At 37.1% G+C, this 17,284-nt stretch overlaps 1 protein-coding gene across 1 annotated transcript; it reads right to left on the reverse strand.

Annotated features, from left to right (window-relative positions):
• Window positions 1–2,754: 2,754 nt before the first annotated feature.
• Window positions 2,755–10,376, reverse strand: LOC129755591 (nuclear RNA export factor 1-like). The gene is made up of 6 exons (XM_055752164.1): window positions 10,162–10,376; window positions 7,281–8,173; window positions 7,102–7,211; window positions 5,125–5,161; window positions 4,232–4,642; window positions 2,755–4,167 (listed from the first exon to the last, which is right to left on the reverse strand). Exons 1-6 carry the CDS (start codon window positions 10,250–10,252, stop codon window positions 3,700–3,702), a joined length of 2,010 nt encoding a protein of 669 aa, XP_055608139.1. The 5' UTR covers window positions 10,253–10,376; the 3' UTR covers window positions 2,755–3,699.
• Between the last annotated feature and the right edge of the window lie 6,908 nt (window positions 10,377–17,284).

Here is a 17,284-nt window from a genome sequence, read left to right on the forward strand (position 1 = left end):
CCGCACTCAAACGGCTGATGTCAAACTCCTCGGCAATCCGCAGTAGTAAGAGGAGAATACTGGCAAGCGTGACAACGTCAATCTTGCGGTACAGAGCAGCGGCCTGGAGGCAGGCCCTGGAAAGGCAATGTACCCTGCAAACACTTAGCAGCGTTCAGCGGCTGATGAACCTGCGGGTTATCAGTGGATACCGGACCATGTCGTCCGAAGCCACTCGCGTATTGGCGGGCTAGAGGATGATATCTATTGCTACGATAACAAAGATACGGTGAAGTGGATTTTCATATGACGCAATTCCTGACTGGTCATGGATGCTTGATGAAGTACCACTACCGGTTTGGACATGTGGCTTCGTCATATTGCACAGATTGTGGTGACGTAGAGGAAACACCCGAACATGTGGTGTTTGCCTGTCCGAGGTTTGCGGCGGTACGTTCTTCCATATTTGGCGCCTGTGGGCCCGACACGACAACGTTGTACAGAGGATGTGTGCGGATTCCAAGACTTGGCATGCGGTCAGCGATGGGTTCACCCGGATTATGACTGCCCTGCAGAGGAGCTGGAACCAACGGCAATCCGCGAATGGTGTACGATGACTCCATCGACGGGGAGCATCTGAGTAGTGTGCGTCCGATCCCTTGATCGAAGCTACAAAGATAAGGCATCATCTTCTGCGAAGCAGAGGTCAGGGGTGCGCCGCGAACGTGTGTAGGATACCCCAATGTCGGGGGGTATTCGAGTAGTGCCGCTTCCTAAGGGGGAAACTGCGGGGATAAGACTTTACCTTCCTCGTAGCGGACCTCGAGGGAAGAGGGTTAACCACTGTCGGGGGATACCCACGGGTAGAGAGGCTCTCGATGCCGGGCGAGCCTTCTGAGTCAGATTAGGATGTCGTCACCGTCGGGAAACATCCGAGTCGTAGCGTTCAAAGTCTCGAACGTGTGCCGTGACAGGCGCGAGTCCAGGACAAGTTGCTCTCTATCTGGCACACAACGGACAGAAAAATCCGCGGGCCAAAAATCCTAGGGTTGCCAGCCAAGGGGGATAAAGAAGACCGAACAACGGTCGGAGTAGACTGACCCCATCGACGAGGGGCTGTCGAGTAGAGTGCGTCCGACCCCACGGTTTGAAGCTACAAAGATAAGGCAACATCTGCATAGCGGATGCCGTGGGTGCGCCGCGTTCGTGCATAGGATGCTCCACCTTCGGGGAGTATTCGAGTTGGGTGGTTTCCAACGACAGAAGCTGCGGGGATAAGACTATACTTTCTCCGCAGCGGAAGTTGTTGGGAACGAGTTATTCCACGATCGGGGAATCCCACGGGTAGAGTGGTTCTCGACGCCGGGTGAGCCATTCGAGTCTGTGTAGGATGACGTCTTCGTCGGGAATCATCCGAGTAATTGCGTTAAGTCCCGCGAGTGTGCTGTGACAAGCGCGAGTCTAGGATAAGCTGCTCTCGACCGGTACAAGACGGGTACAAAGATGGCAATCCTCTAATCTTGGAGATAAGAGATCGGGCTTTGAGTCGTTAGAGGAGAGGTCAGGCTTCAAATCTTCAGGAGAGGTTTGAGTGGTCAACCCCGAGTTTTTATGATAATAGGTCGGGTCTCGAGTCGTAAGAGGACAGATCAGGCCTTTAATCAACAAAAGGAGGGGTATAAGTGGTCACCTCGAGTCATAACGAGTCGCTAGAGGGGAGATCGAGCTTTGAATCGTGTAGAGGAGAGGTCAACTTCGAGTCAATGCGAGAAGGGGTCGGATCACGAGTCATAAGAGGAGAGATCAGGCCTCGAGTCACGAAGAGGATAGGTTTGTGTGGGAACCTCGAGCTATTGTGAGGAGGTGTCGGTTCTCGAGTCGTTAGAAGAGAGTTTAGACTTTGAGACGCAATAATGAGTGTGAAAAAGGTCTCGTCTATGAGTTTCCTTGGAGCGCACTAGCGCGAATAGACCTCCCACTATAAAGGATTGTGTGTTAAACAGTGCGGGGTGGGGACTAGGTCAACGGCCCCAGGAAGAGTTTAGGGAGTAGGCGGTATACACGGAGTATATCATGAGTCTTCCCATAATACCCATTGACCCAAAGTAGCAAACTGAAGGGGACGCGGTGGCTCACCGTGCCTTGGGATTTAATCCGTAATCCAGGATTCACTACCTGGGTTATCAACTAAGAAAGGAGACTTTGCAACATCCTAAAATATCTTAATTACATCTTACATCGGTACCTATAGGAGTAATGCTATCAAAGGTAGTGAAAAAGTCTGAACTTACCTGTTAGCCCCCAAGAACTTACGGCTTCCGCATCCTACCAGCTGTCTTACGAATAACGATCCCGTACAGACTTAGATGATGACAGCTCAAAACCGCTGGGATTGGCGACGTTCTTCTGAGCCTGAAGAGTTTATGAATCTTCACTGCGGACTTCCCTGGCGTGATCCGACGAATAAAAGTCCTCGATTCCGAACCCAGATGCCCTAATTAATGTGATAAAATTTAACTATTAGTCATAACATTTATCTAAGTTAAACCGACTTTAACTCACTTATGGGACAAAACAAATCCAATTATATTCAATAGCGCAGGTTTTGTCTATGCCCCCAATGGTGACTTCAAAATGAATGAGCCTCCTGAAAAGGAAAAAAAAATGCGACGTTTTCCCTACCTCTATTATTGATCACCTTTTTTAATGTTCAAACCAGACGCTCGCCATCTTATGATTTCGGTAGGTTTTAGTGAAATAATTCAAATCACAAACTGTTTAAAATAATCATTTCTATGATTTCTTAATTGTGTTCGTTTAATGTTTGTTTTCCTTTCTTTTCCCGGAGCAATCCGGCAATTACACATGATACAATAATAAAGCAAATGTTTACTTTCACATTCTTAGTCAAGAGCTTATAAAATCATCGGCTACACGTTTCTATGTTAATAGAGTAGGACTTTGCGGGTTGTTTTTGTATGATTTACAATTTGTTGCACTTTATAAACTAGTGATACTTAAACGTAAATTTTTATAAAATTTTCCTGAATTTATCATTGCAAAATTCGTTTTAACTATGTTATTGTAGATTCTGCTCCATATCTGAAAACTGTGAGGAAACCAATTCATCAAAAAACATACCTTTCCAACGAAAATGTTAACTCAAAAATGTTCAAGTGTTGCTTAATAAAAGTAATGTCCTTTTGAATTGGGCCTACCTATCAGTGGAACATGCTTCAGTGATCCTAACTTTTCTAGGCTTTGAAGTGATTTATTGATTCCTAGGTTGACAACACAAACTTTTCTATATATTTTAAGTCGAAATTGAGAACTTTTATAAACTTTTGTTTCATTCGAATGATGTTTGTATAAATGTATTTTTGCATGAGTTGTGACATTTTTTTTTTGTTTTATGTGCAGTTTTTTTTTCTAAACTGCTAGTTTATAGACCTGAAAAAATATATGGGATCTACTTGAGAAGAAAAAACACATCGGAAACGGAAAAAGGAATAGAAAATGAAAGAAAGTGTGTTTAGTCTATTTTCGTAACAGTCGGTACTTTGTACATTGATATAACGTTTTTTTTCCTCAAGTTCATTCCCTTATTTTGATTCCCCCTTCTAAACCCTACCACATTAATGTGTATCTTAAACAAATCCTTCGCTTCGCATAAAGATCCCACGACGCGTCTCCGACGGTGGCAGCGAGCTACCAGGGCGCCTACGGCTTAACGAATGCCTCTGGCGGTATTCGGTTTTGTTTATGTAGTTCCTGGAAAGCGAATCCGGCTCGCTCGTAGTCCCAGTTAGTTTCCTCCAAACATTTACGGCTCCACTCAACGTTCATATTGCTCATCGTGGCTATGGCTTGGATCATCATCAGTTTGGTGTTATCGTCTGGTCCGCCGCCGCTCACTGCCGGTGGAATCGGTGCTGCTGCTACTGGTGCTTGCGCCGTAGAAGGCGCTACTGCTGGCTGCTGGAATCCATTCATGTCTGGGTCCTTGAATGCATTTTCTTCCTGTCGCCGAGTGGCGTTATTGATGTGGATCATCTCGTTGCGGATACAAAAACCGCCACCCGATGGCACGATCACAAGAGAACGTTGGAACGATCGGTACGGTTCGTTGATGACGGCTGGTTTACGCTCCTTGAATACACCCGTTACCGTGAACAGGATCATTTGTGGCTAAAGGATGGATTAAAAATGGATTATTTTAGCTGTTCAACGTGGCTAGCTATAATCAACCAACCGTAAAGAGAGTTAGATCCACGGCAAATGACTTCGGATCATGCCTGGTCATAGGCAGTTCGGACAGATGAGACACCACCGGAAGTTTGCCCATCTTCAGATATCGACACCGCGCATCCAGTTCCCGTTTGCTGTAAAGGTTCCGATTGTGTGACATGTAGGCCTGCAACCGTTGTTGGCTACCTTGGCTGGGACAGGTGAATACGGTGACCGAAAGCATCGCATGCTCGTGGTAGGCTTTCAGCAGTTCCTGCCGGTTGTCCGAATCGTAGATACGGAAGTACTCCTCCAGGAACTGTCGTACGATGTCGATGCCGGCGGTGTCGCAAAGGAAGGCGGCCTTCGCCGCTGGCAGTTTCAGATCGTCGTCGGCAACGTCGAAACCGATCGGTGGCGGTAGGTCGATGTTGTCCTGGAAGCGGTAACATTAAAATTATTTATCTCGTCTTGGTGCGGTTTGTTGAATTTTTTTAAGACCGAAAAGTTTGTCGTATTCCTGCGAATATTCGGCTGCTGCGAGACTAACGGAAACTAGAAGCGTATCATAGACATAAACTAAAAGCGGCATCGGACTCAAAAAGTGGAGGGACTTCGAGGGAAGTAAAGAAGAGTTCCAGCAGTGTGTTCAAGCGTATTCAAGAGCCAAGGATGGGCTGAAATTGAGCTTCAGGGAGGCCTAGAAAAATTTAAGACTTCATCGATTTTATCAACATCAACATCGAGTGTCAGGTTAGGATAGACGAATCACTTGGTCCTTCGAGCCGGATCGGAACTAGATAGGAAAACGTAGTCAGCTGACAATGCGAAAACAGCATGAACTGTCAAACTGGATCAAACAACATAGACATCTCTTACGATAAATATTAGTAAACATAAAGTGGAAATAATACTCACCAATTTGATCACCTTGGGTAGTCGCTTGCGAACCTCACTATCGGAAGATACGAGAAACGAAACAAATCAATAGAATTAGTAATCGGTATGTTGAATCTTGTTAATCGTGTGAAGCCCCTTCTCTAGTTTTCCAGTTGGTGAAAGGTTTAGAAGGAAAAACATGCAACCAAATAATCATCGTTCAACAATTTTGTTAGATGTTCATTCAAGAGTTAAGGTATTCAATAGAGAGACCATTCCGAAGGACCACCAAAACCGCTCTGTCGTATTCGAATCGTTATATACGAGTGCAGATTTCGTTTTTTGATGCTAAGATAGTTTTAAATATGTTTTAGTTCTACTTTTAGATCCCTGGACTGGTCCTAACGTTAAAAAATGGTTTTTTTTTCTTACAACTAAATTTCCTCAGGTTTCTCATGCAGCAGGTTAAGTTTTTTTTGCTTCTTCAGTTTTTTTTTTTTCAAATCATTAAAATCCTTCAATTGACTCGTAATGATTTTAAAGGCAAAATGTATACATGACCATTATTAATAAGCCGGTGATATGAAACCGACTCGACAGCCAATTTGTCCAATGTTAAGCCTTACGATCCAGTGAAACTATCGGTAAAATAGTTGTTGCACCATGGTAAGAGGAACTAATCGGACTCGGTTTGGAGTTGTGTCCCCGTTTGTGGAGACTATGATTGTTGTAGGTTTACAAAGATTTTTTTTGTTAATCCTCCAGTGGAGGAACAATCCTTCTAACGTCGTTAGTTCAAAACAGATACGGGTTATTAACCCATTTGTTTTTTTTTTTTTCGTTTGATTTACACAAACGTTTGGTGCTCCACAATAAGTGGAGTGTCGTTGTTTTGTGCTGACGAGATTTCCGTTGGAAATCAATCACAATTTTTTAAACGTTTGTTAAATGATACCACTTGATTGCTTATTCAATTCCTCAGATGCACATGAACACTTGAATCGTGGCCACAATGGGATGCTGTTTTTATCAATTATTGTTTATATAAGACTTGATAACCAAACGAATCAATTCGAAGTTTTTAATGTTGACATTTTTTTTTCAAAGTTTTTTTTTGTTCTGTTTAGTGAATTTTTTTTTCGGTTGAGAAACCATCGGAATTACAATTTTCATTTTCCCTAAACTCCTGCTTGTCACAACTCATCTTTTTTTTTCAACTTATCTCAGATATTATTTCCGCATCTCAACAAAATTTGCACAAGTATTATCAAAACTAGTAAACATTTGGTAGCCTCCAGAACTGATCTCAATGTTTCAAGTACTTATGAGGGCTCGATGTTGAATGATGATTACTTTGTTGCACATTGCCAATGGAAATTCAATATCGGTAGGAATTCTTTTGAAACTAACTCAGCAGCAAAACTTTGAGGAATGATTTTGATATTCTATAAAAAATTTGCTTATATTAATAATAGAACTGTTCCCTACATTAAGCCTTTTTCTTTAAAGGATTTTAAATTCTGAGGAGCTTTCATCGCGGACATGGAGGACGTGATAGGAACATTTGAACAAAAGTTTGTTTTGCTTTTTCAATCGTATATGCTCCATGTGTTGAACAGTTCTATTTTGTTGCAACCGAAAGTGATTGCTTGTTCAAACTTTGAATATTTCTCGAACATTTCTGTTCATTTCAATCCAATGAAAGTTAAAAAAATTCATAACACTTTGTCATCATCGCCGAGTCGTCAACCCTTGTCATCGAAAGGTACAAGCCCCACCAACTTCCCCGCTGCACCGTGCTCCACCCGGACGACCGTAGACCGTGGTGATCGATCATCAACTGCTCGGTAGCTGCAGCTATTGCTGGTGTTGCATCGGTCAGTCCCCGAGCACGAAGCTAGTGGCAAAGACGACAACGACGGGGAGAGAAATAAAGACGACACAACAACACAAAGACACCTCGCAGCCTTGCAGCCTAGCTGGTGTTCGTGCTGCCACCCAGAACCTAACCAATACCTGACGTAGACGGTTTGATCTTTGATGCGATCCTTGCACGGGTTGCCCTCCAGGTTGATTTCGATCAGCGGCAGCGATTTCAGCGTTTCCAGCGCGGTTACGTACGGGATCTGCGGTTAAAAATAAAAGCATGTTAATTTTCTCCTACACTTTTTTCTATTAACTTAAAAAAAACCCACCTTATTATTTGCTAAATAGAGAATCTTCAAATTCGGCAGCTTGGTGGCAAGCTGTCGGAAGTGGTCCATCTGCGAGATCTTGTTGTCGTTCAAGTTGAGCGCTACCAGATCCGGAATGTTTTCCTTGATGATATCGGCGGCAGCGAGCATTATGGGCGGTCGAAACAGGGCACAGAAAATGTCCTTCAGATCCGGATCGGAGTGGAACTTTTCCAGGTTCAGCGCCTGAGTCGCCGGATTGTAGCGCTTCACCATTGCCAACTTCATACGCTCCTTGAGCTGTTCATTGACCTGCACCTGGGGAAACCTGGTGCTAACGACGACAATCATTTTGCGATTCTCAGGTAGCGCAATCGTGCGGTTTATCTTTTGCAATGCGACTGCCGCTTCGTAGTCCTCTATATAGAAACTAACGGCCGTGTCCTCCACCTTCCAGTACTGTGGAATGAAAACCTTCGGACTGATTGCGTTGATCATCGACCGGAGAATGAAATCTTTCTCGTACTTGTGACCGTACGGAACCTTGATCTGGTACCATCCGTTCGGACTGGCAATTATTTTCTTGCTAAACGGTATACCAGCACCTGACTGGCCACCGCCTCCGTTGCCCCGGGGAATGGGTGAACCCAGGCGGCGACCTCCCCTCCGGTCGAATCCTTTTCCATTGTTGTAATTGCCACGCGTTGAGTTACCACCATCGTGTCCGTATCCATCGCCACCGGCCATCGCTTCGTCATTCTCCAAATGGGCCCGAACCTGAATGTCCGACACCCGGATGCCCTTGTTATTTCGGCCCCCGTTGAAGGGCTTGAAGCTGACCCGACGTTTGACATCCTTGACCAGGTGGTGGTCCCGGTCCATCCGGTCGTCGTGCTCTGAATATTTGTTGCCAGCTGGAAACGGGAAGAAAGTTTAGTTTTGTGATCGAGACTCAAGGTTAAAAAAAGAAAATCTAAGAGAATCGGTATCGATTTTAGTTAAGGGTGACGGTTGTTCGATTGAAAGTTCGGTTTTAACATTTCAGTTGTTTCATACTTTAGCCATAAACTTGAAAAAAACAATCTAAAAAATATACCTAATTTTTTTTGGCATTCGATAGCTGATTTACTGACATTATTCCGAAGCATATTTTTTCGATTTTTTTGCTTTTGAAACAGGATATTGTTTCAGAATCATATTTGAGTTAAATAACGAGATATTCAAAACTATAGATTACAAATGTACAAATCGGTAGAGAAACAAGAAAGCTATAGCCGTTTTAGTAAAGAATGTCGAATTTACACTCTAGACCTCATTAACGATGTCTGGATTCCATTTAGGATTTCATAAATTCATTGGTGATCCAATAAGATTTTTTATTTGGATGGTCTGAAGTTATCTTTCATGATATCAATTGCAGGAAACAAGAAAGTTTATAGAATACATGATTTGTGTAGGAAAAACAATAATTTTGTAAATTAGGTAGATCAGTTGATAGTTTATCGGAATGTCAGCAATTTAGTTAAGCTGCTTACAATCTATGGTAGCAAAAACCTCTGTAATTCATAACTAATTTTTATTTCGTGGAACTTATGATTTCAGCATATTTCGAAGTATGTTTTTATTTTCTCAATTTTCTCTTATTGGTTGTAAAATTGCTTTCATGAAAATTCATGTTGGGCACATCGTCTGCAAATTAAGATGTTTGTTTAAGGGGGGGGTAGGGTCTAACGGGTATAAAAAAAACACCATTTTCACGATTTTTTTCTAAAGCTGTCGTTCAAACAAATGTATTCAAATTTTTTGCATTACACAAAGCATTGTTAAAAGAACATTTAGTAATTTTTTCGTAGAAAAATATTGAAAAATGAGCCGGTGACGGAGCATTTTCGAGGATGCCTTTTAGAAAACAGGATTTGCGGTGGACACTGTATCTCAGCACAGAATCATCTGAAGTCAAAAAATCAGAGCAAAATATTTTTAATAGATGTTTTTCTGGACCCCAACGTTTTTATTTAACTTAAAAATATTTTTATAAAATTTTTGTGGCTGTTTGAAGTAAAAACTACGATTTTTCACTTAAAAATCCGCCATTTTTCACCTGTAAAATCTCCCCAAAGTAAAAAAATCAAAAAAGAAAAACGTTGGGGTCTGGTATTTTATATGTAGAATATATGTTCCAAATTTGAAAAGAATCGGATAAGTAGTTTTCAAATGACGATGTCCACGGACTTTAAAAATGTGCTTTCGAGAAAAACGCGTTTGAAGTTTCTGCTCTTGCTTTCTTGCAGTATTAGATAGGAGGAGATAAAGGCCTATAACTTCAACAGTTTTGCTTCAATTGACTTGAAAATTGGACACAACATTCTTGAAATGTTTTACAATAAGAAAATAAAAAAATAAAAAAATCGATTTTTTGAAAGTGTTAGACCCTACCCCCCCCCCCCCCCCCCTTAATGTTTAATTAAGAAGCTAGCAGGATGGCTGTTTTGTCAATTTGTCTTATTTTTTTGGTTTAAATTTTTTTTAAAAACTAAACGCCAAGCTGCCTCAATTTGGCCAGACGAATGCTTCATCTTTCTGACGGAAGAGGACAAATCGAATTAGATCTGATACTAGTCTTTTCAAATACAGTAGCCAAGAGCTAGCGATCTATGTAGCTACCAAATAAACCTTGCTGGAGAAAATTCTTCTAGCAATAACCGGAGGTTTCGGGGTATACTGATAAATTTATCAAAACTTTCTTCGCTAACTTTTTCCTCAACAACCATAACAAAATCAAGCATAATCAAAACATGACGGAGGTGGTGCAGAAAATTTTCTCCCCGTCCACATCAACAGAGCTTGACCTCAAAATGGCGATGACCAGCCTTGGCGAACCAGCCAGAAACATTCAACTTACCATCGTAAAATTTGCGGCCTCCACCGGAACCGCCGCCGCCTCCTCCATAGTTACGGTTACGATTTCGATTTTTGCCACCACGGTTCGACATGGTCCACACAGTTAGGGCCGCTTTCCGGACGGAATTCCTATCGAAAATCACGCTTTTTCTGCAACTTTTACGAAACGGATGAAAACACGAAACACTCGTTTTGGTTGCTCGCACTTTTTGCGAATCAGCTCACAAAAATCACACGCACACAACCGCAGCGCGATGAATTGTTCTCAAAACGCTTGACGGTTAAGTTCTCAAATTTTGGAGATGGATTCTGAAAGTATTCATTCGGATGAATCAGATGAATCCAAAGATGAACCAACCTTACACGCTTAGGCGATCTTCTGAAAATTGTATAAATTATGCACATTTCTAGAAATAACTTTATTCAAGTTAACGGAAATGTTTCAATCAACATTAGATAAATTAATGTTTAAGAACAATTCAATCAAAAATGTAGACGTTTATTTTTTGTGAAGTTCAAAACTATAGTTCTAGAGAAAATAAATTACGAATGCATGCCTTAGGAAAATTAGAGTTTGTTTTTATAAGAACATATATGAACCAACGTTAAGAAACGTTCATTACTAACGTTTGAAAAACATGTATTCTACGTATTATTTTTAATTATTGCGAGGAATTGCAAAAAAAAAGGAAAATAAAGCAGAATTTCGAAATATTCATGCATCCAATAGGTTAAAAAACGCGATAACGCGATAAGGGAAAATTTGAAGAAAGTGATTCAGGTTAATCACCCGAGAGCAAGAAAATCTCAAAAATAAAAAAAAATGATTGAAACAATACAAAAATTATTGTTATTTATAAAAATGGAAATTTTAACATTAAATAAAATAACCATTCTAATTCGAAAAAAATACCACATTATTTTCATGACACGAATGCCAAGAAGATGGTAAAGTGTCACTAATAAAACTTAAAAAAAAACCTTTATTCTCAAATTCACTAAATCAAAAATAATTTAAATTAAAATGGCTGACACTGACAGAACAAAAAAAATTACAAATACGACAAAAAAAGACAAAAATGACAAAAATGACAAAAATGAGAAAAATGACAAAAAATGACAAAAATGACAAAAATGACAAAAATGACAAAAATGACAAAAATGAAAAAAATGACAAAAATGACAAAAATGACCAAAATGACAAAAATGACAAAAATGACAAAAATGACAAAAATGACAAAAATGACAAAAATGACAAAAATGACAAAAATGACAAAAATGACAAAAATGACAAAAATGACAAAAATGACAAAAATGACAAAAATGACAAAAATGACAAAAATGACAAAAATGACAAAAATGACAAAAATGACAAAAATGACAAAAATGACAAAAATGACAAAAATGACAAAAATGACAAAAATGAAAAAAAATGAAAAAAATGAAAAAAATGACAAAAATGAAAAAAATGAAAAAAATGAAAAAAATGACAAAAATGACAAAAATGACAAAAATGACAAAAATGACAAAAATGACAAAAATGACAAAAATGTCAAAAATGACAAAAATGACAAAAAGACAAAAATGACAAAAATGACAAAAATGACAAAAATGACAAAAATGACAAAAATGACAAAAATGACAAAAATGACAAAAATGACAAAAATGACAAAAATGACAAAAATGACAAAAATGACAAAAATGACAAAAATGACAAAAATGACAAAAATGACAAAAATGACAAAAATGACAAAAATGACAAAAATGACAAAAATGACAAAAATGACAAAAATGACAAAAATGACAAAAATGACATAAATGACAAAAATGACAAAAATGACAAAAATGACAAAAATGACAAAAATGACAAAAATGACAAATAGGACAAAAATGACAAAAATGACAAAAATGACAAAAATGACAAAAATGACAAAAATGACAAAAATGACAAAAATGACAAAAATGACAAAAATGACAAAAATGACAAAAATGACAAAAATGACAAAAATGACAAAAATGACAAAAATGACAAAAATGACAAAAATGACAAAAATGACAAAAATGACAAAAATGACAAAAATGACAAAAATGACAAAAATGACAAAAATGACAAAAATGACAAAAATGACAAAAATGACAAAAATGACAAAAATGACAAAAATGACAAAAATGACAAAAATGACAAAAATGACAAAAATGACAAAAATGACAAAAATGACAAAAATGACAAAAATGACAAAAATGACAAAAATGACAAAAATGACAAAAATGACAAAAATGACAAAAATGACAAAAATGACAAAAATGACAAAAATGACAAAAATGACAAAAATGACAAAAATGACAAAAATGACAAAAATGACAAAAATGACAAAAATGACAAAAATGACAAAAATGACAAAAATGACAAAAATGACAAAAATGACAAAAATGACAAAAATGACAAAAATGACAAAAATGACAAAAATGACAAAAATGACAAAAATGACAAAAATGACAAAAATGACAAAAATGACAAAAATGACAAAAATGACAAAAATGACAAAAATGACAAAAATGACAAAAATGACAAAAATGACAAAAATGACAAAAATGACAAAAATGACAAAAATGACAAAAATGACAAAAATGACAAAAATGACAAAAATGACAAAAATGACAAAAATGACAAAAATGACAAAAATGACAAAAATGACAAAAATGACAAAAATGACAAAAATGACAAAAATGACAAAAATGACAAAAATGACAAAAATGACAAAAATGACAAAAATGACAAAAATGACAAAAATGACAAAAATGACAAAAATGACAAAAATGACAAAAATGACAAAAATGACAAAAATGACAAAAATGACAAAAATGACAAAAATGACAAAAATGACAAAAATGACAAAAATGACAAAAATGACAAAAATGACAAAAATGACAAAAATGACAAAAATGACAAAAATGACAAAAATGACAAAAATGACAAAAATGACAAAAATGACAAAAATGACAAAAATGACAAAAATGACAAAAATGACAAAAATGACAGAAATGACACAAATGACAAAAACGACAAAAATGACAAAAATGAAAAAAATAACAAAAATGACAAAAATAACAAAAATGACAAAAATGACAAAAATGACAAAAATGACAAAAATGACAAAAATGACAAAAATGACAAAAATGACAAAAATGACAAAAATGACAAAAATGACAAAAATGACAAAAATGACAAAAATGACAAAAATGACAAAAATGACAAAAATGACAAAAATGACAAAAATGACAAAAATGACAAAAATGACAAAAATGACAAAAATGACAAAAATGACAAAAATGACAAAAATGACAAAAATGACAAAAATGACAAAAATGACAAAAATGACAAAAATGACAAAAATGACAAAAATGACAAAAATGACAAAAATGACAAAAATGACAAAAATGACAAAAATGACAAAAATGACAAAAATGACAAAAATGACAAAAATGACAAAAATGACAAAAATGACAAAAATGACAAAAATGACAAAAATGACAAAAATGACAAAAATGACAAAAATGACAAAAATGACAAAAATGACAAAAATGACAAAAATGACAAAAATGACAAAAATGACAAAAATGACAAAAATGACAAAAATGACAAAAATGACAAAAATGACAAAAATGACAAAAACGACAAAAATGACAAAAATGACAAAAATGACAAAAATGACAAAAATGACAAAAATGACAAAAATGACAAAAATGACAAAAATGACAAAAATGATAAAAATGACAAAAATGACAAAAATGACAAAAATGACAAAAATGACAAAAATGACAAAAATGACAAAAATGACAAAAATGACAAAAATGACAAAAATGACAAAAATGACAAAAATGACAAAAATGACAAAAATTACAAAAATTACAAAAATTACAAAAATTACAAAAATACAAATATTACAAAATTTATGAAAATGACAAAAATGACTTAAAATGACGAAATTTAACCAAAAATGACAATAATAACAAAAACCGCTAGAGTAGAAAATATTAAGATTAAAAATAAAGAAATATGACAAAAATAATGAATAATGAAGAATTTTTACAATAATTTACACAATAACAGCAAATATCAGCTAATGACAAAAAAAAACAAATTACGAGAGTTTATGGTCCAGAATTGTGGTTCAGATTCGTGAAAAAAAGTTAATAGTTCCATTCTGAAATACGATTGTTGAATTTTTATGAAATTTGTTTTGAGACTCAGATTCAGAGTTTTGTGTTTGTTCATCTATGAGCACGTGTTTCCCAATTCAGTGATATTTATCACTGCACGGGCCACTACCAGAAAAAAAAAATCTAATAGAGCGCATTTAGCATCCACCAAATCATCTGTGAAAAATAAATGAAGACGAAAATATCAATCTACTGCAATAAGCCAACGACGAAGACGCTAAGTTTTTGCGACTACTGACTGCTTCTGATCAAACTAACACATTTGTCTGTGGCTGATCTTGTCGCGACAACCGGCGGCAGAAACACTTTTCCGGATCTATTTTTAAATGTTTACAAACATGTCTAACATGGCTGCCCGCGAAAGGAATGTTTGAACGTCAACTGCCTTATAATACAATGTTTATACCCACCGGCAAAAATCATCCGTTACGAAAATTTACCATTCGCCTTTTCTGAATGCTTATAAAATTCAAGATCACCCTCCACTGGGCCCAAAACCCTCGGAAGCATCTCGAAGCAACTAGACGGAAGTTTAACAACCTTTTCATACCGAGGAAAAATCCTTCGGCGGCTCCAGAGAGAAAGACATCTGCCCAGCTGGCTCGAAATAATTCTCGCTAAAGAAATATTGCCAGAAAGACCTTCCCCCAAACAACTTCCCGGATGCCGATCGAGTGACTGGGGAATTGTTACTGGTTTGATCCGAACGCGATCACCAGGCGGTTTCCAAGCTAGTTAATGAAGAGGAGAACTTGGCTGCAGGCGATTATTTATTGCTAAACGTCAGATCTCTGACGAAGACCATTTATCTAGGTCAAATTGGGACAAAGAATTTCCACGGAAGGAAACAATCAGCGGACCTTCATAACGGAGAAGCCGAATTGTAAAAATATGACCGCGTATGACAGTTGTGTCGAAACAATGGAACAGTTAAATATTCTTGGAATGGTGTACGGTTAGATTGACGTAATTTTCTGAGCACTTTTACTGAAGACCTCTGATTAGGTTGTTGCTCAGTCATTCTATCAATGTTTGTTTAAGTGGAACAAAAAGCTAACTTTCTTGCAGCGTTTGAATTTGAAATCTAAGAATAGCAATGCTTTTAGTCAATAAATGTACAGCCTATACCCTTAGATTTAAAATTTTTAGAATGTTGATTGAATTCTGCACGTTGCCAATCTGGTGCAGCAAGCTTAACAAATAAACAAATGACACCGCGGTGACAGTTTTGCGACATTCCACCTCTGTTTCGGTACATCACCATCAGAAGGGCGGGGATCTTTAAGTGATGAGTAAGTGAGTATCTGTGGTAATTTTATTGAATGTAACAAAAAAAAAAATCCGGCGCCAGACAGGCGGATTTTTTTCAATTGAACTGTTGATCATATTGTTCCTGAATCGGACTGTTTGTTTTTGGTTCATAAACGGGTGTTATTTATACCGAAATTTTGATATAAATCTATATACGATATTTTTAAATTATGGTGGCCCCAGAGAGTTGAGTGTACATAACTCAGCGTGGACTACCAAACATTTAGATACTGAAATGTTGTTTTCTGGGCTTTTCTGCAATCTTACATCGAAGACAGTATACATAGGTAAGCCAGTTTTCCTTCCTGAACATTTTTAAAACACCAATAACACTAGTTTAGAGCATTTTTTTTATCTAAGTGAGCTGAATACCACTTTTAATGTGACCTGATATTGACAAATAAACACATTAAATCTTACACGGAAAATAAAAAAAAGGTAAAATTAACCCTTTTGCGAGGTGATTTTTTTCCACCCAGCTTTCTCGGTAAATTTTCCCTTTTTTTCATTCTCCTAGCAAAAAGGTAAGTTTTATCTTTTTTCAGTTTACTATTCACCTAGCAAAAAGGTGAATTTTACCTTTTTTGCATTCACCTAGCAAAATAGTAAATAATACCGTTACCCCACTCTCTGATTTAAAAAGTAAATGTTAACTGGTTTGGTAGATTTCTTCAATAAAAATAAAACAAAATTCGTTCAAGAATTGGCATTTATTTTAGATAATAGGGACGTTCACCTTTATAATTAATGTTGGAACGCAGAAAATTATTGTTGCTTCCTCACGGTCACCTTCTTCGAGTTCTTACGAGGAACCTTGGCCGCTGAATCCTCTTGCAATCCTCCACATTCATATCCTTCTCCTTCGATTGATCCGGTTAGGTCCCGCTTTACCGGAATGATCTGTGGGATGTTCCAGAATGTCGGCCAATCTGTAACAAAAGCAAAGTATTATGACGAGAACCAGCACTCTTAAAGAAATCTAAGAAAACATTTACCGTTCTGTTCCGATTTTCACATATTGGGTACAAAGCAAAACTTGTTCCCGAATGACAAAACAGTTTAACAGTTTAGCAAATTGTTACCTTTTTTCAAGATGAACTGTACCGTTTTGTTTAGCTCAATCCAGGTCAACTCCACCTCGCTACGAGGTAAGTTTTACCTTTTTTGATACACCTTTTTTCTATGTGGATTGTACTTTTTTATTCAGCTCAATTCAGGTAAACTTCACCTCACTACCAAGTAAGATTTACCTTTTTTGAATTCACCTTTTTTCTCGGTGAATTGTATCTTTTTTTCCAGCTCGATTCAGGTAAACTTTACCTCGCTGTGAGGTGAGTTTCACCTCGGAGAGGTAGAAATTACCTTTTTGGCTTTCACGAGCGTTCACCTTTTTAGCTCGGTAAATTTTACATTTTAATTATTTTCCGTGCAGTTTTGAACTGAAAAAGGTATACAGGAAATCAGATTTTAAAATGCTACCGTTGAGTCTAAAACTGTCGATAAAACAAAAATTTCTCTAAAAATGATTTTTCATTTTTTTTTTCAATCATTAGTTCTCTAATATCAACAATACTGTACAATAGTGTAGATTA

The sequence above is a fragment of the Uranotaenia lowii genome, chromosome 3 (genome assembly GCF_029784155.1).
Source record: "Uranotaenia lowii strain MFRU-FL chromosome 3, ASM2978415v1, whole genome shotgun sequence".
NCBI lineage: Eukaryota > Metazoa > Arthropoda > Insecta > Diptera > Culicidae > Uranotaenia > Uranotaenia lowii.